Source organism: Pseudophryne corroboree, chromosome 4, assembly GCF_028390025.1.
Source record: "Pseudophryne corroboree isolate aPseCor3 chromosome 4, aPseCor3.hap2, whole genome shotgun sequence".
In the NCBI taxonomy this organism is placed as follows: domain Eukaryota; kingdom Metazoa; phylum Chordata; class Amphibia; order Anura; family Myobatrachidae; genus Pseudophryne; species Pseudophryne corroboree.
The window spans coordinates 644,347,876-644,371,972 of NC_086447.1; the positions used below are offsets into that span (position 1 = coordinate 644,347,876).

Here is a 24,097-nt window from a genome sequence, read left to right on the forward strand (position 1 = left end):
GCGACTTTGGAATATATAGAATCCAGCCGTGTTGCCGTTACACTTCCAGAGAAAGTGATACGCTGTTCAGCATCTGTTCTCTTGATCTCGCTTTTATGAGGAGATCGTCCAAGTACGTGATAATAGTGACACCTTGCTTCCGCAGGAGCACAATCATATCCGCCATTACCATGGTGAATATTCTCGGGGCCGTGGAGAGACCAAACGGCAACATCTGAAATTGGTAGTGACAATCCCGTACCGCAATTCTGAGGTACGCCTAATGAGGTGGATAAATGGGGACCTGAAGGTATGCATCCCTTATGTCCCGATTCACAATAAAGTCTCCCCCTTTTTAGGCTTGCACTGACCGCTCTTAGCGATTCCATCTTGAACTTGAACCTTCTCAGGTATATGTTCAGGGATTTTTAATTCAATATGGGTCTGACCGAACCGTCTGGTTTCGGGATTACAACATGGTCTAATAATAACACCCTCTTGTTGAAGGAGGGGACCCTTGACCACCACCTGTTAAAGATACAATTTGTGAATTGCAGATAACACTGGCTCCCTCTCTTGGGGGGAAGCCTGCAGGGCCGTCGGTGAGGGGGCATCTTCTCACAGTCCAGCTTGTATCCTTGAGACACAATATCTATTGCCCAGGGATCGAACAGGGAGTGAACCCACTTGTGGCTGAACTTACGAAGGCGTGTCCCCACCGGGCCTAGCTCCGCCTGTGGAGCCCCAGCGGCATAGGTGGATTTTTGTAGGGGCCAGGGAGGACTTCTGCTCCTGGGAACTAGCTGCCCGGCTCTGACAAGAAAGGACGCCCCTCAGACTTTCTTGTTTCTTTATACGAAAGGCTGCATTTAATAATGTCGTGCTTTCTTATGCTGTGCAGGAATATAAGGCAAACTAGCAGAATTACCAGCTATAGCTGTGGAGACCAGGCCCGAGAACCCTTCTCCACACAATCCTCAGCCTTCCATATGCCTCTTAAGTCGGCATCATCTGTCCAATGCATATTCTACAGGACACGTCAAGCAGAGATCGACATAGCTTTGACTCTAGGACCCAGTATACTCATGTCTCTTTGGGCATGCTTTATAACTATATATCTATCACTTAAGACAGCATCTTTAATATATTTATATTGCATACTAGGGTCTCATCTCTGCTGATAAGGTACCTGTCCACGCTGCCACAGCGCTATAAACCCATGCCGACACAATCGCCGGTCTGGGTAGTATACTAGAATGTGCACGCTATCTGCAGGATCCCTGAGAATAGCAAGTGCTACCATCTGTGCAAACAGGACACCCCAGGGGAAGATTCTCAACATATCCTGGCCCTAGTGGGGAAAGGATACAGCCTGAGAATTATCTTGTGGGAAGCTGCCGTCTCTTGTCTGGAGATTCCCGCTCTTTTTCCTCATGAGAGGAGGGAAATTTACCTCAGCATTCTTCCCCTTAAACATGTGTACTCTCGTGTCAGGGACAGATGAGTCATCAGTGATATGCAAATCATCTATTATTTCAATAATCATATATTGAATACCTTATAGCCATCTTGGCTGTAACTTTGCATTATCGTAGTCGACAGTGGAGTTAAACTCCATGTCGATACCAGTGTTTGTTATTATGGATAGTGAGCATTGAGAGACTCTGAAGGTCTCTGTGACATAGGGACAGACATGGGTAGATTTCCTGTCTGTTCCCTAACCTTTTGTGCAATAAATTCACCTTAGCACTTACACATATCCAAACAGGTGTCAGCGTTGTCGACGGAGACACCCTCTCACATACATATCCGCTCTATCACCTCCTTAGAGGAGCCTTTTACCTCAGACATGTCGACACACGCATACCGACACACCACACACACAGGGGATGCTCTATTTGAGGACAGTTCCCCCACAAGGCCCTTTGGAGAGACAGAGAGAGAGTATGCCAGCACACACCCCAGCGCTATATAACCCAGGGATTACACTACAACTCAGTGTTTACCCAGTAGCTGCTGTATATACAAATTTTTGCGCCTAAATTTATGTGCCCCCCCCCCCCCTCTCTTTTCACCCTTTGTGTACCAGGATACTGCCGGGGAGAGCCTGGGGAGCTTCCTTCCAGCGGAGCTGTGAAGAGAAAATGGCGCTGGTGTGCTGAGGAAGAAGGCCCGGCCCCCTCAGCGGCGGGCTTCTGTCCTGTTTCTGACTAAAAATGGCGGGGGTTTTACACATATACAGTTTTCCAGACTGTATTATGTGTATATATTGCCAAAAGGTATACTTATTGCTGCCCAGGGCGCCCCTCCCCAGTGCCCTGCACCCTACAGTGACCGGAGTGTGTGGTGTGCAGTGGGAGCAATGGCGGACAGCTGCAGTGCTGTGCGCTACCTTAATGAAGACCGGAGTCTTCTGCCGCCGATTTTATCTCCTTCTTCTGTCTTCTGGCTATGCAAGGGGGACGGCGGCGCGGCTCCGGGAACGGACGATCAAGGTCAGGCCCTGTGTTCGAACCCTCTGGAGCTAATGGTGTCCAGTAGCCTAAGAAGCACAAGCTAGCTGCACGCAGGTAGGTTTGCTTCTCTCCCCTCAGTCCCACGTAGCAGTGAGTCTGTTGCCAGCAGTTCTCACTGAAAATAAAAAACCTAACAAATACTTTCTTTCTAGCAAGCTCAGGAGAGCCCACTAGGTGCATCCAGCTCTGGCCGGGCACAGATTCTAACTGAGGTCTGGAGGAGGGGCATAGAGGGAGGAGCCAGTGCACACCAGAGAGTACCTAATCTTTCTTTTAGAGTGCCCAGTCTCCTGCGGAGCCCGTCTATTCCCCATGGTCCTTACGGAGTTCCCAGCATCCACTAGGACATCAGAGAAAAATAATTAAATGTCATAGTTAGTGGATTTTTTTAATTCTTCCATTAAATTGGCTATCATCAAATGAGGGCTTATAACTGATCAATAAAAATAATAAAATCGGGCTGGAAGGGGGGAAGCTGGGGGGGTGGGGTGCCGAAGGGCTCCCTCACCCCTAAATCTGCCCCTGGTTAATATGCTGGCTTTTCGGGATACTGGCAGTTGGAATTCCGACACCCATCAGAATGCCGACATCAAAATTCCGAAAAGTTCAGAACACGTCGCCGGAATCCCATCAGCCGGCATCCCGACCATAGTAAGTGTAGCGCCAGCTTGGTTTAGGACCAGGGGCAGGGGTTAGTTTAGGTGCCACTCAGGTGGTGGTGGTGGGGGGGACAGGGTTAGGCTGCAACAGAGGAGATGTTTGGGTTAGGATTAGGCACCCCCGGGGAGGGTTATGCTGCAGGGGAGGGTTAGGTTTAGGCTGCGGGGATGGGGATTAGGTTTAGGCACCACCAGAGGGAGGTTAAGTTTAGGCAATAAGGGGGGGAGTTAGGGTTAGGCTGCGGTAAGAACGTATTAAGGTGTTGGGGAGAGGGGAGAATATCCCATACTCACCCCTTTCGGTATTTCATTCATCGGGATACCAGCGTCGGTATTATGACTGCCGGGATCCCAAGAACTGGCAAATCATACTGAACACCACCACCACTACTTTCTTATTCTGCTCTTTACTATCACCTCCATCTCTGTGTTTTACCTCTCGATCCCTTTTCTGATCCCAGATCACTTACCTTCAGTCTCTATTCTACTCCCCCCCCCCTTCACCTTCACTCATACACTCATAAAAACTTACCTTTCTGTAAATTTTGATCAGAGACAAATTTATATGTAGACACAGTTGTATTGACTTTGCGCACAATATTTTTTATGTATATATCGTATGTGTACTGTGATTACGTTTTCTGAAATACTGCTCTACTTTATTGTTTTATACTCTGATTGTTATATAGATTTTTTTTTTAAATGTACTAATGTTGAAATCAGAGAAATTGATGAGTCACCGAAGTACTGCCTAGAAAATGTGCTGTTCTGTGCAACCCTGCAATATGGATATTTTCCAAGTTCCATTACACCTATCTTTCTAGATTACTCTCTCTTCCTTGTTGAGATGAGCAAACAGTGATTTAGATTTTTCATATCAATGTGCTAAGACTTATAGGCCCTACACACATGCCGATATTCTGAAAGATATGAACGATCTCGTTCATAAATGAACGAGAACTCGTTCATATCTTTCAGTGTGGAGACTCCAGCGATGAACGATGCGCGTCCCCGCGCTCGTTCATCGCTGATCTCCCGTCGGCTGTGCATGCAGGCCAATATGGACGATCTCGTCCATATTTGCCTGCACTTCAATGCAGCCGAGTGACGGGGGGAGTGAAGAAACTTCACTCCCCCCGTCACTGCCCCCCCCCCCCCGCCGCCAGGTTGCTCGTCGGCCGTATCGGCCGTCGGGCACCTCGGAGGCGCATCGCCGAGTGTGTAGGGCCCTTAAGGCATACCTCCCAACATGACCCTCTCCAGAAGGGACAGAATGCCCTGCTTCTGGACTTTTCTCTTAATGGGCCAGATGTACTAAGCCTGAAAAGTGATAAATATCACAGTGATAAAGTACCAGCCAATCGGCTCCTAACTGTCATTTTTCAAACACAGCCTGTAACATGGCAGTTAGAAGTCGATTGGCTGGTGCTTTATCACAGTGATATTTATCACTTTTCAGGCTTAGTACATCTCCCCCAATGTATGATTGTCTGCACCTGTTTTGAACAGGTTAATGAATAAGAAAGGCGTTACAGCACAGATGATGGCCATCATAAATTAAGAGGGAAGTCCAGGAGCAGAGCATACTGTCCCTCCTGGAGAGGGTCACGTTGGGAGGTATGCTAAAGTACAGTAGCTGCACACTTATCTAGTATCATCTGCTGTAGCTACTACTACTCCAAGTACAAAATAATAAATTCACAGAAAGAAAAATGTACAGTGCTTGATTATGATGAAAGGGTGATTAAAGTCTGCATAGCACTATCAGCATATTGTCCATACTTACCAAATGCATAGCTAGAGGTAACAAGAGCAGGAAAATCCACAGATATAAGTGACAGATGTTATTAAATCGGCTATCCTCGGGATCGTGGTACCATCCTCCTGTCAGTGCAGCCCAGACACCCTGCCGGAGTATCTGCAGTACATGGGATCCCATTACTGCTGCAGTGACAGCGCCAGCAGAGATGTAAATGCTGTGGTATTATAGGTAATGTTGAGAGCAGCAGCAGGGGGATGCAGGGCTATGTAACGCGCATCCCAGCCGGGGCATGCTAAGGGACTGACGCAACTACTAGACACTGCTCCCATGTACTGCGGACCGGGCTTCATCCAAGGACACCGCTGGCACTGAGCATCTAATGCAGGTGTTCTACTGCTCACACTGGCTGCAGTTCCGTAGAAGGCCCCCAGGCGGCGATCATTATACATTACACCCGCCTCCGTCTCCGCAGAAATCATCCCATTGATGTACAGTCCTCAAGACTCAAGTTGCACAGTTAACGAACGAACCTATGCATTTATCCATATGCATTTATCATTCCCAAACGCTCCATGAGTAGATGCTGCACTCCCCCCATATGTACCATTTATTATCATATTGCAATGCTACATTGGTAACGTCACACATCATTCCCAGCCCGAGATATTAGCATAAGGAAATAGCAGGCACACTAGGGAGGACAGCACTGTGCATGTTGTTATATGTTACTGGCAATAAGCGAGCGGACTGGCCACCACTGCAGATAGATTCACCAGCGGTGACTGAGATCTGTCCGTGATCGATTAGCTTCCCCTGACACGATCCCCCGGTCCAGCAGACATGCGCCTGTATCGGCCATTGGCTGCCGCGCCTGATGAGGGCGGGATCTTTCTGCCACTGTCGGACGTCAGCTGAGCTGTGTGCCCGTGCATTGCGCCATGCATCGCTCCTTTAGACCTCTGCAGCTGCTCAGGCAGCACGCCGCTGATATCAGGCAGCTGCCGGCAGCCGGGCGCATACAGACGCTAGTCCTCAATCAAGCCAGGATGGTAAGCATGGATGTGTGTCCTCCTCCGTGGTGTCAGTGCTAAGGTCACCTTCCCTGCTGCCAGCACTGGGCATGTCCTCCCTGACAGCAGGCTGGGAAGAGAACAGATCGGTTCAAGTTCAGGACATGGGACCCCTGGATTAGCATAACTAAACCGCTTCTGTTCTGAACATCAAGCCGAACACATCTATAGAGTCATTATTAACTTGCTTGACGTTTAGGGATCAATTTAACATCTATGTTTATTACTGGTGGCATATTTCATGCAGGGGTCTATTCATGAAGCAGTGAAAACAGTGGAGAAGTGAGCTTGCAAGCTGCTCCTACAATTGTTTAGAATGCAAATTATAAATGTTACTTCAATGCTGATTGGTTGCCATGGGCAACTTCTCCACTTGCTCACTTCTTCACACTTTTCACAGCTTCGTGAATAGACCCCTGAGTATCACAGTGATACGAACAGATATGCTGCTGGTATTTACCATTTCTTCACTGGCATGGTCCTGCAGTGTCAGTGGGCATTCTCCGTTCTATTACTGACAGCCTGCTGCTGACTGCCAGCGACTGTCCACTGTGTAATGTGCATGTGCACTACACTATCGCCATGCATTGTCTTTGCAAACCCTTGCTAAACTCCCATTGCTGGCAATGGGGACTGTACATCTGTAGTTAACAAAAGCGTTATGGGCCCTACACATTAGGCGATAACACTGAACGATATGAACGAGAAATCGTTCATATCGTTCGGTGCGTAGTTACCAAATATGCATGGCCCCGCGCTTGTTCATCGTTGGTGTCGGGTCGCTTATGCATGCAGGCCAATATGGACATTCTCGTCCATATTAGCATGCTCTGCTATGGTGACGGGGGTGTGAAGAAACTTCACTCCTCCCGCCGCCAGGTCGCCCCTTTGGCTGTATCTGCCATTGGGCAGTTTGTAGGGGGCATTAGTCCAGACTGTGGTAATCTGAGTTCTATTTGTTAACTACTGAACGGAGGACATAACTGCTTTAGCAAGTGCTGGAGTAGATATGCCTCGTTAAATGGAGACCACCGATTTGGGATTTCTTATATTAATTTTAATATAACTTTTTCGATTGTTCTGAGGCATTGTTTAGAAACTGAGGTGAGACTGGCCATTAGAGGCTGATGGTTGGCAGCAGTCACTGTGATTCAATACAAACTCTTTTCTCTAACGTCCTAGTGGATGCTGGGAACTCCGTAAGGACCATGGGGAATAGCGGGCTCCGAAGGAGGCTGGGCACTCTAGAAAGATCTTAGACTACCTGGTGTGCACTGGCTCCTCCCACTATGACCCTCCTCCAAGCCTCAGTTAGATTTCGTGCCTGGCCGAGGTTGGATGCACACTAGGGGCTCTCCTGAGCTCTTAGAAAGTTATAGTCTTAGAATTTGTTATTTTCAGTGAGACCTGCTGGCAACAGGCTCACTGCAGCAAGGGACTAAGGGGAGAAGAAGCGAACTCGCCTGCTTGCAGCCGGATTGGGCTTCTTAGGCTACTGGACACCATTAGCTCCAGAGGGATCGACCGCAGGCCCAGCCTTGATGTTCGGTCCCGGAGCCGCGCCGCCGTCCCCCTTACAGAGCCAGAAGCAAGAAGATGGTCCGGAAAATCGGCGGCATGAAGACTCTGTCTTCACCAAGGTAGCGCACAGCACTGCAGCTGTGCGCCATTGCTCCTCTCACACACTTCACACTCCGGTCACTGAGGGTGCAGGGCGCTGGGGGGGGCGCCCTGAGGCAGCAATAAAAACACCTTGGCTGGCTAAAATACCTCAATATATGGCCCCAGGGGCTATATATGAGGTAAATACCCCTGCCAGAATTCCATAAAAAACGGGAGAATAGGCCGCGAAAAAGGGGCGGAGCCTATCTCCTCAGCACACTGGCGCCATTTTTCCCTCACAGCTCGGCTGGAGGGAAGCTCCCTGGCTCTTCCCTGCAATTCTACAGTATAAGAGGGAAAAGAGAGGGGGGGGCATTAAAATTGGCACTGTATACAGTATATTATATAAAAGCTATTAGGGACATAACTCAGTTAGTCCCTGTATATATATAGCGCTCTGGTGTGTGCTGGCATACTCTTACTCTGTCCCCCCAAAGGGCTTTTGTGGGTCCTGTCCTCGTTTAGAGCATTCCCTGTGTGTCTGCGGTGTGTCGGTACGGCTGTGTCGACATGTTGAATGAGGAGGCTTATATGGTGACAGAACAGAGGCCGATATATGTGATGTCGCCCCCTGTGGGGCCGACACCAGAGTGGATGGATAGGTGAAAGGTATTAACCGACAGTGTCAACTCCTTACATAAAAGGGGGGATGACGTAACAGCTGTGGGACAGCCGGCTTCGCAGCCCGCGCCTGCCCAGGCGTCTCAAAGGCCATCAGGGGCTCAAAAACGCCCGCTCTCTCAGATGGCAGACACAGATGTCGACACGGAGTCTGACTCCAGTGTCGACAGGGTGGAGACATATACACAATCCACTAGGAACATCCGTGACGTGATCCCGGCAATAAAAAATGTGTTATACATTTCTGACTTTAACCCAAGCACCTCTAAAAATGGGTTTTAGGTTGGGGAGAAAAAACAGGCAGTGTTTTGTTCCCCCATCAGATGAATAAATGAAGTGTGTGAAAGCGTGGGTTCCCCCGTTAAGAAACTGGTAATTTATAAAAAGTTACTGATGGCGTACCCTTTCCCGCCAGGTGGATAAGTTACGCTGGGAGATATCCCCTAGGGGGGATAAGGCGCTCACACGTTTGTCAAAAAAGGTGGCACTGCCGTCTTAGGATACGGCCACTTTAATAGGTACCTGTTGATAAAAAACAGGAGGCTATCCTGAAGTCTGTATTTACACACTCAGGTACTAGACTGAGACCTGCAGATAGTGCTGCTGCAGCGTGGTCGGTGACCCTGTCAAACAGGGATACTAATTGGCAAACATAAAAACATATTAAAGACGTCGTCTTATATATGGGGGATGCACAGAGGGATATTTTGCCGACTGGCATCCAAAATAAATGTAATGTCCATTCTGTCAGGAGGGTATTAGAGACCTGTCACTGGACAGGTGATGCTGACTTAAAAAGCGCATAGAGAGCCTTATAAGGGTGAGGAATTATTTGGGGATGGTCTCTGGGACCTCGTATCCACAGCAACTGCTGGGAAGAAATAATTTTACCTCAGGTTTCCTCACAGACAAAGGTACAGTCCTTTCGGCTTCAGAAAAGCAAGCGGGTCAAATGGCGCTTCCTTTCTGTACAGAGACAAGGGTAGAGGGAAAAAAGCTGCACCAGTCAGCCTGTTCCCAGAATCAAGATTCTTCCCCCGCCTCCTGTGAGGCCACACCATGACGCGGGTGCCCCACAGGTGTAGCCAGGTACGGTGGGGGGCCGTCTCAAAAATTTCAGCAATTAGTGGGCTCGCTCACAGGTGGATCCCTGTTTCTTTCAAGTAGTATTTCAGGGGTACAAGCTGGAATTCGAGATGTCTCCCCCCAGCCGTTTCCTAAAATATGCCTTGCTGACAACTCCCTCAGGCAGGGAGGCTGTGCTAGAGGCAATTAATAAGCGGTATTCCCAGCAGGTAATACTCAAGGTGCCCCTACTTCAACAAGGACGGGGTTACTATTCCACACGGGTTGGGGTACCGAAACCGCATGGTTCGGTGTGACCCATTTTATATTTAAAATCCTTGAACACAAAAATTCAAGTTCAAGATGGAATCGCTCAGGGCGGTTATTCCAAGCCTGGACGAGGGGGATTACATGGTATCCTGGGACATCAAGGATGCTTACCTGCATGTCCCCATTTACCATCCTCGCCAGGAGTACCTCAGATTTGTGGTACAGGATTACCATTACCAAGTCCAGACACTGCCGTTTGGACTGTACATGGCACCGAGGGTGTTTTATCAAGGTAATGGCCGAAATGTTGATACTCCTTAAAAAAAAAGGGAGTTGTAATTATCCCGTACTTGGACAATCTCGTTATAAGGGCGAGGTCCAAGGAGCAGTTGGTAGTCGGGGTAGCACTATTTTGGAAAGTGCTACAACAGCATGGTTGGATTCTAAACAGTCCAAAGTCACAGCTGGTTCCTATGACACGTCTACTGTTCCTGGGGATGGTTCTGGACATAAACCAGAAATAGTGTTTCTCCCGGAGGAGAAAGCCAAGGAGTTGTCATCTCTAGTCAGAGACCTCCTGAAGCCAAAATAGGTAGCGGTGCATCATTGCACGCGAGTCCTGGGAAAAATGGTAGCTTCCTACGAAGCAATCCCATTAGGCAGGTTCCATACAAGAACTTTTCAGAGGGACCTGTTGGACAAGTGGTCCGGATCGCATCTTCCGATGCATAGGCTGATAACCCTGTCTCCAAGGACCAGGGTATCTCTACTGTGGTGGCTGCAGAGTGCCCATCTTCAAGAGGGCCGCAGGTTCGGCATACAGGACTAGGTCCTAGTGACCATGGATTCCAGCCTTTGAGGCTGGGAGGCAGTCACACAGGGAAGAAATTTCCAGGGACTTTGGTCAAGTCAGGTTATTTCCCTACACATAAATATTCTGGACCTGAGGGCCATTTACAATGCCCTGAGGCCGGCAAGGCCTCTGCTTCAAAACGGCAGTCGCCCATGTAAACCAACAGGGCGGCACAAGAAGCAGGATGGCGATGGCAGAAGCCACAAGGATTCTCCGATAGGCGGAAAATCATGTGTTAGCACTGTCAGCAGTGTTCATTCCCGGAGTGGACAACTGGGAAGCAGATCTTCTCAACAGACACGACCTCCACCCGGGAGAATGGGGACTTCCTCCAGAAGTCTTCCAATAGGATTGTACACCATTGGGAAAGGCCACAGGTGGACATGATGGCGTCCCGCCTCAACAAAAAGCTATAAAAGATATTGCACCGGGTCAAGGGACCCTCAGGCGATAGCTATGGACGCTCTGGTAACACCGTGGGTGTACCAGTCGGTTTATGTGTTCTCCCCTCTGCCTCTCATACCAAAGGTACTGAGAATAATAAGAAGGCGAGGAGTAAGAACGATACTCGTGGATGGCCAAGAAGAGCTTGGTACCCAGAACTTCAAGAATTTATATCAGAGGACCCATGGCCTCTGCCACTCAGACAGGACCTGCGGCAGCAGGGGCCCTGTCTGTTCCAAGACTTACCGCGGCTGCGTTTGTCGGCATGGCGGTTGAACGCCGGATCCTGAAGGAAAAGGGCATTCCGGAGGAAGTCATTCCTACGCTTACTAAAGCCAGGAAAGAGGTTACAGCAACTCATTATCACCGCATATGGCGAAAATATGTTGCATGGTGTGAGGCCGAAAGGGCCCCAACAGAGGAATTTCAACTAGGTCGATTTCTGCATTTCCTGCAAGCAGGAGTGACTATGGGCCTTAAATTGGGTTCCATTAAGGTACAGATCTCGGCTCTGTCGATTTTCTTTCAAAAAGAACTAGCTTCAGTACCTGAAGTTCAGACATTTAAAAAAGGAGTGCTGCAGAGTCAGCCCCCGTTTGTGCCTCCTGTGGCACCTTGGGATCTCAACGTGGTGTTGAGTTTCTTAAAATCACATTGGTTTGAACCACTAAAAACCGTGGATCTGAAATATCTCCCGTGGAAGGTGGTTATGTTATTGGCCTTGGCTTCTGCCAGGCGAGTATCAAAGTTGGCGGCTTTGTCTTGTAAAAGCCCTTATTTGATTTTCCATATGGATAGGGCAGAATTGAGGACTCGTCCCCAGTTTCTCCCAAAGGTGGTGTCAGCGTTTCACCTGAACCAGCCTATTGTGGTGCCTAGGCTACTAGGGACTTGGAGGACTCCAAGTTGCTGGACGTTGTCAGGGCACTGAAAATATGTTTCCAGAACGGCTAGAGTCAGAAAATCTGACTCGCTGTTTATCCTATATGCACCTAACAAGCTGGGTGCTCCTGCTTCTAAGCAGACTATTGCTCGTTGGATTTGTAGTACAATTCAGCTTGCACATACTGTGGCAGGCCTGCCACAGCCAAAATCTGTCAATGCCCATTCCACAAGGAAGGTGGGCTCATCTTGGGCGGCTGCCCGAGAGGTCTCGGCTTTACAACTTTGCCGAGCAGCTACTTGGTCAGGGGCAAACACGTTTGCTAAATTCTACAAATTTGATACCCTGGCTGAGGAGGACCTGGAGTTCTCTCATTCAGTGCTGCAGAGTCATCCGCACTCTCCCGCCCGTTTGGGAGCTTTGGTATAATCCCCATGGTCCTTACGGAGTTCCCAGCATCCACTAGGACGTTAGAGAAAATAAGAATTTACTCACCGGTAATTCTATTTCTCGTAGTCCGTAGTGGATGCTGGGCGCCCATCCCAAGTGCGGTTTATCTGCAATACTTGTACATAGTTATTGTTAACTAAATCGGGTTATTGTTGAGCCATCTGTTGAGAGGCTCTATTGTTTCATACTGTTAACTGGGTTTCATATCACGAGTTGTACGGTGTGATTGGTGTGGCTGGTATGAGTCTTACCCGGGATTCAAAATCCTTCCTTATTGTGTACGCTCGTCCGGGCACAGTACCTAACTGAGGCTTGGAGGAGGGTCATAGTGGGAGGAGCCAGTGCACACCAGGTAGTCTAAGATCTTTCTAGAGTGCCCAGCCTCCTTCGGAGCCCGCTATTCCCCATGGTCCTTACGGAGTTCCCAGCATCCACTACGGACTACGAGAAATAGAATTACCGGTGAGTAAATTCTTATTATTCCATTCAGTTCCAGGTTGTGATGGTTGCTACCATTGCGTGCTTGTTTCCAATAACTTATCCAATGCATAATCCATAATATATCCACTCATCTGCAAACACCCGGAAGTGGTGGTCGCAGCACAGCTCCTTTACGCATGTAAGAATTTTTCTGCAGCGGGGTACACTGGGCTCCACAGGGAATAACATCGAGGTGTAGAGTATGATCTTGATCCGAGGCACCAACAGGCTCAAAGCTTTGACTGTTCCCAAGATGCATAGCACTGCCTCCTCTATAACCCCACCTCCGTGCACAGGAGCTCAGTTTTGTAATTGGTGCCATGCAGTAAGCAGGCATAAAACAGGCGGGCTGCTCCAGCAGCCCTGAGAGAGCTTTTCTAAGTGAAGATTGAAGACTTCAAGGGCTGCAGCAGTGATAGATGTCAGTTTGACATCTCCTGCTGCAGCTCCATCACCTCCCCCAGCGGCGCTGTATACTCCTGCGCCCTGGTTGCCGGGTACTTACAGTGGAGGCTCTGGTTTGCTCACCGTTAGTCACACACTCGCCGAGGTTCTCCTGGATCGCGTGCCCGCACTCAGGGAGGATGTAAGTGGGTCCCCTAGGCGGGTCCCGCTGAAATCGCGGTCCGGTGCGAGGCGTGCTGGTGTGGACACTGGTCGGGCAGGGACTCCACTAAACCACCAGGGCAAGGGCACAGGTCGGTTTTTACCTCATAAAAAACGTTTTTATTACAGCCCATAGTACCAGTGGTGAGGTCCAGCAGGGGGATAAGGCTTGGACCTGTAGCCCCTCCCCCAGCCCCAGGGCGCCATTTACAGTAATGTTCCCGCCCTGGGCAGCAGTTACTGAAGTATTGGGAGACTGGTAAAAGTGATATTCGTATAGCAGACCCCCACCAGTATAAAAAATTCAAGTTCAGGCGGGACTGAAGCGCGCCGGGAAGGGGCGGGGCTTAGCCGCACAGCTCACCAGCGCCATTTTCTTCTCTCCGCAGCCGCTGCAGAGAACGCTGGCCTGGACCTCCAGGCTCCTCACAAGTAAAAGGGAGCAAAACGGGGAGGGGGGGGCACAAAGTTTTTGGTGCTTTTCTTATTATTGGTGCAGCGCTGCTGACATATATTAGTGTGGTGTAATATATGGGCGCTGGGGTGTGAGATGGCATACTTCCTCTGTGTTTCTCTCTATAGGATTCCTTGTAGGCTGTCCCCTTTATTGGCCAGTGTGTGTCGGTACTTTGTGTCGGCATGTCTGAGGAGCTGGAAATGGCTCTGTCGGCACAGTCGACTACTGATTGGGTTGCTATGTTGAGTACGCTTAATGCTAATGTTGCTTTGTTGTCTAAGAGGTTGGATAAATCTGATTCTCGGACAGAGACATGGAGAAAATCCATGGAGGATGCTTTGGCTCAGGTGCAGACCCCCTCATGGTCACAAAAACGTTCATTTACCCAGATGATAGATACGGATGCCGACACGGACTCAGATTCAGATGTCGATTTTAATGAGGCTACTTTACACCCAAGGGTAGTTAAGAGTATTCAGTACATGATTGTGGCTATTAAAGATGTTTTACATATTTCTGATGAACCTGCGGTTCAGGAAACAAGGATTTGCCTATTTAAAGGGAAAAAACCTGAGGTGAAGTTTCCCCCTTCTCATGAAATGAATTCTCTTTGTGAAAAAGCTTGGGAGTCGCCAGACAAGAGGTGGCAGATTCCCAAGATAATTTTTATGGCGTATCCTTTCCCCTCTGATGACAGGGAAAAATGGGAGTCGTCTCCGAATGTCGACAAGGCTCTATCCCGGTTGTCCAAGAAGGTGGCGCTTCCGTCGCCTGACACGGCTGCTCTCAAGGATCCGGCGGATCGCAAGCTGGAAACGTCTTTGAAGGCCATTTTTCGTTAATACGGGTGCATTGCTCAGACCTGCTGTGGCGTCGGTATGGGTGAGTAGTGCTATTGCTAAATGAGCTGATAATTTAGCTTCAGATATGGATACCCTTGATAAAGATAATATTCTTTTGACTCTTGGTTATATCAAGGACTTTGCAGATTACCTAAAGGATGCGGCGAGGGATGTTGGCCTCTTGGGATCAAGAGCCAATGCCATGGCGGTCTCGGCCAGGAGGGCACTGTGGCTTCATCAATGGAATGCTGATGCCGACTCCAAGAAAAATATGGAAGCTCTCCCCTTCAAAGGTAGTGTCTTGTTTGGTGACGGCCTGGCTGACCTGGTGTCTACCGCGACTGCGGGTAAGTTATCTTTCTGCTGCGGGGTACACTGGGCTCCACAAGTCTGGACAATGGGTGTAGAGTAGGATCTTGATCCGAGGCATCAACAGGCTCAAAGCTTTGACCTTCTTCCCAAGATGCAGGTACTTAACAGAGGGGCTGCCTGAGAAAAGCTTTTTATGAGGTAAAAAGGGAAGACTTCAAGGGCAGCAGCGGTGGTAAATGTCTTGTGACATTCACTGCTGCAGCTCCAGCTCTACCCAGCGGCCCTGTACACTCCCGAGCCCTGGTTGCCGGGTACCTACAGCGGAGGCTCCGGTTTTCTTCATGTTAGACACACATGGCTGGGGCTCTCCAGGATCGCGTGGCCGCGCTTTGGGAGGTGGTAAGTGGGTCCCACTCGCAGGACCCGGTCTTTATCGCGATCCGGCGCGGTCAGTGGGAGGCGGGCCGCGCGCGCTGGCGGTGGACACTGTGGATACAGGCGATCCCACTAGATCACCAGGGCATGGGCGCAGGTCAGGTTTTCTCTTAAAACCGATTTTAATATCGCCCACAGTACCCGGTGGTTTTGCCAGCAAGGGGGATAAGGCTTAGACCTGAAGCCCCAGCCCCAGGGCGCCATTTCCAGCAAGTGTTCCTGCCCTTGAGCTGCATCTCTGTCTTTTCCTCACACCCTGTCAGTGTCTGCGGCGCCATTACTCCTCAGTGCACTGTTCCTGGGACTGCTTGGGCAAATCCTCCTATGTAAAGCCGCCTGGTTTTCAGCGCTGTGCCTTTACATGACACTTAAGTATTCTACCTGCCTTTTTAGTCAGTGTTAGTAAGAGAGAGTGCATTTAGTCAGGGGTTTTATAGTACAATTACCCTGTGATATACATCCAGTTTCTTACTGTGTAGTGTTATATCTATTGACTATATAGCTGTGTAAGCTAGTCCAGTGCAGTATTATTGCCTGTAATAACCTCTGCATTGTACAAACTGTGACTATTTGTGTGCGCATTGATAGCTGGGTGGTGTCCATCTCGTGTCTTTCACTCAACTTGCTATCCCTATATTCTATAACCTGAGGGGGCTTGGTGCGTCAGGTGTTATTTAATATAGGATTTTCACAAAGATATACTGTATTACGTATTTTTCTCTGTGATTTGGTCACCATATCTCTCCTTTATCTCTGCTGGCGCTGACTACACTGCGCAGGGGTTTGGGTTTAGGGATATAGTGCTGCTAATAATTGTACTGTGTTACCTCATACTGCAAGTTATATCATGTCTGCTTCTGAGGGTAACGGTTCTGGGGCGGAACACACTGCTGGTGTTGCTGAAGCCACAGGCACATATGGGGAGAATATAGCAGCTGTGGGCTCTGGTTCTGGGGGCTCCTTGCCCCCCAGTGGGACTGTGGCAACGGAGGCACATACTGACCCTTCGTGGGCCGCTTTTTCCACGCTTCTGCATACGCTAGTTCATAAGCTAACACCCCCTATGGGACCCCCAATGCCGGTACAACAGGATGTGGCCCTGCAGCTAACCCGCCGTGGGCGGACAATTTATCTGCTCAATTAAAGAAGTTGAACCAGTCCCTGACTACTAAAAAGTCTGACCAACGCTCGCCTAAGTCCAAGAGGTCCTCTAAGCGGGCGCTCGTCTCCTCACAATCCACTGCTGTCACTGACATCTCGTCTGATGAAGACAGCACATACACTGACCCTACAGGTTCTGACTCAGATACGGCTGATGGGGAGGGTAGTTCACATGTGGATGTTCCTGATCTTTTGGAGGCTATTAAATTAATTCTGCAGATTACGGATGATCCCGAGCCATCCGTTCCTCCTAAGAAACCAGGTAGGTTCAAGCGTCAGAAGGTGATTAAACAAGTTTTACCTCACTCTGACCACCTAGTGGATATACGTCCGGAACCCTGGCAAAGCCCGGGTACGAAGTTTGTGCCTCAAAAGAAGATGCTGGCTCGCTCTCCCCTCGCGCCAGAGCTGTCTAAGAATTGGGAAACGCCTCCTCCAGTAGACTCACATGTGGCTAGGATGGTGGACGGGTCGGGCCTACCCCTAGGGGATCCCAGGGTGGGGGGCTGGCTTCTAGGGTATACCCAGGAATGGTTGAAGACCACTTCAGATGCCTGGGTACGGGAAGTCGTCACTCGAGGTTACGCCATAGCCTTCAAAAACCGACCCCCTCATCGATTTTGCCAGACAGATGTCCCGTTGGACCAGACAAAGACAAACACTCTTCATTCGGTGGTACAGACCCTCCTGGATACAGGAGTCGTAGTACAGGTGCCTCTTGCTCAGAGGGGCCGGGGGTACTATTCTCCGCTGTTTCTAGTCCCGAAACCGAATGGGTCCTCCTGGCCCATTCTCAACCTCAAGGCACTGAACAAGTTTGTGAAGGTTTCCAAGTTCCGTATGGAAACCCTTCGTTCTATAGTTCTGGCCTTGGAACCTGGGGACTACATGGTCTCCCTGGACATACAGGATGCTTACCTGCATATTCCTATAGCTGTGTCACATCAACAATACCTGAGGTTCGCTATTGGCAACCTCCATTACCAGTTTCGGGCGTTACCGTTTGGTTTAAAAACGGCTCCGCGAGTCTTCACCAAAGTTATGGCGGTGATGACGGTGGTACTTCGCCGTCAAGGGGTCAGGATTCTGCCGTATCTGGACGACTTGTTAATCCTGGCAAATTCCCCAGATCTTCTCCTGCGTCATCTGGATATGATGGTCCGGTTTCTACAAGCCCACGGGTGGCTCATCAACTGGAAGAAATCCTCCCTGGTCCCTGCTCAGAGCATGGTGCATCTGGGAGCACTGTTGGACAACCAGAGGTTGTTCTTGTCTCAGGAGAAAGTCCTGAAACTTCAGGATAGGATTTGTTGCTTCCTTTCTCGTCCACAAGTGTCGATACATTCGGCAATGCAGGTGCTGGGCCTCATGGTATCAGCATTCGACATGGTGGAGTATGCTCCATTCCATTCTCGCCCCCTCTAGAAGCTGATTCTAGCCAAGTCGGACGGCCTGCCTCACCGGATCAGGTCTCAAATGATCTCTTTGACTCCGGAGATCCGTCTGTCGCTGCTCTGGTGGCTCCAAGACCGACAATTGTATAGAGGCCGTCCCTTCTGGATATCCAACTGGGTCCTGTTGACGACAGATGCCAGTCTAAGAGGTTGGGGCGCGGTGCTGGAGCAGCACTCTTTGCAGGGTCGGTGGACCAAGGAGGAATCTCTCCTCTCGATCAACATTCTGGAATTGCGGGCGGTCTTCAATGCGTTGAACCTAGCCCAGCATTTGATTCAGAACCGTCCTGGTCAAGTACAGTCGGACAACGCCACCACAGTGGCTTACATAAATCATCAAGGCGGCACTCAAAGCCGTTTGGCAATGAAGGAAGCCTCACGGATTCTACGTTGGGCAGAACGCCATCTACCGGCAATATTCATTCCGGGAGTCCTGAATTGGGAAGCGGACTTTCTCAGTCGTCAGGACGTGCATGCCGGCGAGTGGGGCCTCCATCCAGAAGTGTTTCAACTCCTCGGGGAATGGTGGGGTCTTCCAGATGTGGATCTGATGGAGTCTCGACACAATCACAAGGTTCCGGTCTTCGGAGCAAGGACAAGGGATCTTCAAGCAGCATTCGTGGATGCGCTGGCAGTGCCGTGGAGGTTTCGGCTGCCATACGTGTTCCCTCCGGTGTCACTCCTGCCCAGTGTAATTCGGAAGTTCAAGCAAGAAAAAAGAAATCTGCTTCTCATAGCTCCGGCGTGGCCCAGACGGCACTGGTTCTCAGACCTGCAAGGCCTATCGTCAGAGCATCCACTTCTACTTCCACAACGCCCAGACCTCCCTGTTCAGGGCCCCTGTGTCTACCAGGACCTAGCCCGGCTGTCTTTGACGGCGTGGCTCTTGAAGCTTCCATCTTAAGAGCTAAGGGTTTTTCTGAAGAGGTCATTAAAACTATGTTGCGGGCCCGGAAACCGGCCTCTGCTCGGATTTACCATCCGGTCTGGCATTCCTACTTTGTTTTGTGCGCATCTAACCATTATGACGCTTCCAAGTTTAGTACAGCCAAACTTTTGGCTTTTCTACAGCAGGGCCTAGATTTAGGCCTGCGTCTGGCCTCCCTCAAGGTTCATATTTCTGCCTTGTCGGTGTGGTTTCAGAGAAAAATTGAGACTTTACCTGATGTTCATACTTTCACTCAGGGTGTGTTGCGTATCCAACCTCCCTATGTCCCGCCTGTGGCTCCTTGGAACTTGTTGGTGGTTTTGGAGGAGTTACAAGAGTCTCCATTTGAACCTCTTGGTTCAGCTGACCTTAAGTGGCTTTCCCTTAAGGTGGTGGTTCTGTTGGTTATTGCCTCTGCTAGAAGAGTGTCGGATTTGGGTGCCTTGTCTTGTAGTTCCCCATATCTGATTTTTCACCGTGACCGGGCGGTTCTTAGGACTCGTCCCGGATATTTGCCTAAGGTGGTTTCTTCGTTCCACCTTAATCAGGAGATTGTGGTTCCAGCTTTTGTCTCTCCTGATTTGTCTCCCAAAGAGTGGTCTTTGGATGTGGTATGGGCTCTTCGTATCTATGTGAAGAGAACTGCTTCTATTCGAAAGTCTGATTCTCTCTTTGTTTTGTTTGGATTTCACAAACGTGGCTGGCCTGCTCACAAGCAGACCCTGGCCAGGTGGATCAGAATGGTGATTGCGCATGCTTATGTGAAGGCTGGTCTGTCGGCTCCTGTTCACATTACGGCCCATTCTACTCGGTCTGTTGGACCTTCTTGGGCGGCCCAACGTGGTGCGAACCTTGATCAATTGTGCAAGGCGGCTACGTGGTCCTCCGGGAACACGTTCATAAGGTTCTATGCCTTCGATACTGCCGCTTCCCAGGATGCTTCCTTTGGACGCCGGGTTCTTGTGCCCGCTACAGTGCTTCCCCTCCCATAAGGAACTGCTTTAGGACATCCCCATTGTCCAGACTTGTGGAGCCCAGTGTACCCACCAGCAGAAAACGAGTTTTATGGTAAGAATTAACCCTTGTTAAAACTCTTTCTGCGAGGTACACTGGGCTCCACAAGGCGCCCACCCTGACGCACTTAGCTTCTTTGGGTTGATATGGCATTAGCCGCTGACACTTCTCTTGTCGTGAGAGTGTGATGTATGTGGCTACTAACCGTTGTCGTCTCTTTTCCTGCTACTGCATTGGGCTGGTTAACTAAACTGAGCTCCTGTGCTGGGAGGCGGGCTGATATAGGAGGCGGCACTATGCATCTTGGAAAGAAGGTCAAAGCTTTGAGCCTGTTGGTGCCTCGGATCAAGATCCTACTCTACACCCATTGTCCAGACTTGTGGAGCCCAGTGTACCTCGCAGAAAGAGTTTTAACAAGGGTAAGTTCTTACCATTAAAACTCGTTTTTCTTCCTTATGTTCCCACACAACAGAAAAAGGCACCCCATCAGCAGATGCAGTCCTTTCGACCTAATAAATACAAACGAGGGAAAGGCTCGTCCTTCCTCGCTTCAAAGGGTAGAGGAAGGGGAAAGAAGTCGCCTGCAGGATCAGGTACCCAGGACCAAAAGTCCTCCCCTGTTTCTACCAAGTCTACTGCATGACGCTGGGGCTCCCCTGCGGGAGTCTGGGCCGGTGGGGGGCCATCTCCGGATCTTCAGTCCGGTCTGGGTTCAATCATCCCTGGATCCTTGGGCCTTAGACATAGTGTCTCAGGGGTACAAGCTGGAGTTTCCGGAGATGTCCCCTCACCGCTTTTTCAATTCGGCCTTGCCAGGGTCTCTTCCGGAAAGAGATGTGGTAAATGCTGCAATACAAAAGTTGTGTCAGCAGAGGGTCATTGTTCCCGTTCCCCGTCCCAACGGGTGAGGGGTTCTATTCGAGCCTCTTTGTCGTACCGAAGCCGGACGGTTCGGTCAGACCGATTCTGAACCTAAAATCCCTCAATCCATACTTGAAAACTTTCAAGTTCAAGATGGAATCTCTTCGAGCTGTGATCTCCAGCCTAGAAGGGGGGGATTTCATGGCGTCAGTCGACATAAAGGATGCCTACTTACACGTCCCGATATATCCTCCGCATCAGGCCTTCCTGAGATTTGCGGTGCAGGATTGTCATTACCAATTTCAGACGTTGCCGTTTGGGCTTTCCACGGCCCGAGGGTTTTCACCAAGGTCATGGCAGAAATGATGGTTCTCCTTCGCAAGCAAGGGGTTACAATTATCCCGTACTTGGACGATCTCCTGATAAAGGCGTGGTCCAAGGAACAGTTGTTAAGAAATGTGGATCTTTCTCTGTCGGTTTCTGCGACAACACGGTTGGGTTCTAAATTTGCCGAAGTCTCAGTTGATCCCGGCCACTCGGCTGCCCTTTCTGGGCATGATTCTAGACACGGAGTTACAGAGAGTGTTTGTTTAAAGCTCTGGAAATACAGACAATGGTCAGGGAGCTTCTGAGGCCGACAAGTGTGTCGATTCATCAATGCACTCGGGTTCTAGGGAAGATGGTTGCGGCTTACGAAGCCTTTCCGTTTGGCAGGTTTCATGCCCGGGTGTTTCAGTGGGATCTGCTGAACATATGGTCCGGGTCTCACCTGCACATGCACCGGAAAATAAGTCTATCTTCCAGGGCCAGGATTTCTCTCCTGTGGTGGCTGCAAAGCTCTCACCTTCTAGAGGGAAGCCGATTCGGAATCCAGGACTGGGTCCTGCTGACAACAGATGCAAGTCTCCGAGGCTGGGGCGCAGTCACGCAAGGAAGAATTTTACAGGGAAAATGTTCAAACCAGGAATCTTGTCTCCACATAAATGTTTTCGAGGTTAGCGTAATTTACAACGGCCTGCTGCAAGCGAAGAACCTTCTTCAGGGTCTTCCTGTCCTGATCCAGTCGGACAACATAACAGCGGTGGCGTACGTAAACCGCCAAGGCAGAACAAGGAGCAGGGCGGCTATGACGGAGGCCACAAGAATCCTTCGTTGGGCAGAACAGCACGTGAGTGCCCTGTCAGCAGTCTTCCTCCCGGGCGTGGACAAACTGGGAAGCAGACTTCCTCAGCAGACACGATCTCCATCCGGAGAGTGAGCCCTACATCAAGAGGTATTTGCAGAAGTGACAAGGCGTTGGGGAATTCCTCTGATAGACATGATGGCGTCTCGCCTCAACAAGAAGCTTCCGAGGTATTGTTCCAGGTCACGGGACCCCCAAGCCAGTGCAGTGGACGCCCCTGGTGACTCCGTGGGTGTTTCAGTCGGTGTATGTGTTCCCTCCGCTACCTCTCATTCCAAAGGTGCTGAGGATCATACGTCGAATAAGGGTTCAGGCGATTTCTCGTCGTTCCAGATTGGCCACGCGGGGCCTGGTACCCGGATCTTCGGGAATTGCTTGTAGAAGATCCTTGGCCGTTTCCTCTAAGAGAGGACCTGTTACTGCAGGGGCCCTGCGTGTTTCCGGACTTACCCGCGGCTGCGTTTGACAGCATGGAAGTTGAGCGCCAAATCTTAGCTCGGATAGTTATTGCCGGGGAGGTCATCCCCACTCTCCTTAAAGCTAGGAAGGAGGTTACGGCGAAACATTATCACCGTATTTGGAGAAAGTATGTTTCGTGGTGTGAAACCAAAGCAGCTCCTGCGGAGGAGTTTCACTTGGGTCAGTTTCTCCATTTTTTTTGCAGGCAGGCGTCGATGCAGGCCTGAAATTGGGTTCCATCAAAGAGTAGATTTCGGCTTTATCTATTTTCTTTCAGAAAGAATTGTCCGTCCTTCCAGAGGTTCAGACTTTAGTGAAGGGAGTGCTGCATATCCATCCTCCATTTGTGTCGCCTGTGGCGCCGTGGGATCTTGAAGTGGTGTGGCAGTTCCTTATGTCTCACTGGTTTGAACCTTTGCGTAAGGTTGAGTTAAAGTTTCTCACTTGGAAATTGGTCATGTTTTTGGCTCTGGCGTCTGCCAGGCGAGTGTCAAAGTTGGCGGCCTTGTCTCACAAGAGAGGAAAAAAAGGGGGTTATGATGGCGCTGAGCAGACCTGTGTATGTGTGCACCCTGGGATTAGCTGCCACCTGGTGAGGAGGTAGCCAGCCTCCTCAAACAACAAAGCAAATGTAAAGAATTACCAGGTAAGTGCTCAATACCAATGATGAACACAAAAATATAAAAATAAACCAATTTATTAAACAAACTAAAAACTTATAACACTTTAAAATATATCAGACCACAGCATAGTATTCATATAAAACTGAGGTTTCGGAAACCTCTGGAATGAGCAATGGTATAGACTAATTATAAGTACTTGGAAGGCAGTCACAATAACCTTGGATAAGAGATAATTCTCTATTGGCTTTAATCTTTGTTTAAATACTCGCCCAAAAATAGAAGCACAAAGATTCTAACACGCGCGTGCATATGAGTGTCCTCAAATTTGTGAAAGTTCAATTCCAGTTGGAAAAAGTTCATCAACTTCCAAATCCACTAGATGTATGAACGGTGCAGAAATAGGAGTTGTATAATAACTGTTACTCAGTCTATGTCGGCTTTTCCTCGCTGCACTGCAGCTATTTGTTTGAAGCCGCTCTATACCACCCTGTGCAACGGATGAGACCTTCGTCGGTGGCGCAATCCGTCTGCGGCGCAATCAGGAACCGTTCTTCGCCCTCCGGCACAGTGTGGATGCACCAATACACCGTTCTCTACCCCCAGCACAGATGGAATAATGCTCACCAGGGCAGGATGTATGGTGTTCCCAATAAGGTACAGGGAAATGAACGGTGCAGTCTCGCTGGAGATAAGCAGTTGCCGGCAAATGCTGTAATCAGCTGCTATGAGGACACGGTCTTATTCTTGTGGGCAATTGGGTATTGGTGACCCCTTCTCTCTGTACCCTCAACGCGTTTCTCCGCACCCCAGGCGGCTTCTTCAAGAGGCAGAGTGTTCCGAAGGTAGATGTTCCTGACTTGTTGGAGGCGATCAGGGTGATTCTTCAGATCACTGATGACGCAGAGCCTGATGCCGTCCCTAAGAAACCGGACAGGTTCAAATGTAAGAAAGTGGTTAAGCAAGTTTTACCTCAGTCTGACCACTTAGTAGACATACGTCAGGAATTCTGGGAAACTCCAGGTAAGAAATTCACACCTCACAAGAAGAT

The 24,097-nt window shown here is 49.7% G+C and overlaps 2 protein-coding genes across 2 annotated transcripts in view; one reads left to right on the top strand and one right to left on the bottom strand.

The window, feature by feature from the left end:
- PCNX2 (pecanex 2) overlaps positions 1–5,938 on the bottom strand; it is an 809,726-nt gene extending 803,788 nt beyond the window's left edge. Inside the window, exon 1 of the mRNA XM_063917734.1 lies at positions 4,941–5,938. Coding sequence (XP_063773804.1) covers positions 4,941–5,093 — 153 coding nt within the window. The 5' untranslated portion in view covers positions 5,094–5,938. The remainder of the gene's footprint in view (positions 1–4,940) is intronic.
- The window catches only part of FH (fumarate hydratase), a 176,104-nt gene continuing 157,786 nt past the window's right edge, over positions 5,780–24,097 (top strand). The window contains exon 1 of the mRNA XM_063917732.1: positions 5,780–5,965. Coding sequence (XP_063773802.1) covers positions 5,855–5,965 — 111 coding nt within the window. The 5' untranslated portion in view covers positions 5,780–5,854. The remainder of the gene's footprint in view (positions 5,966–24,097) is intronic.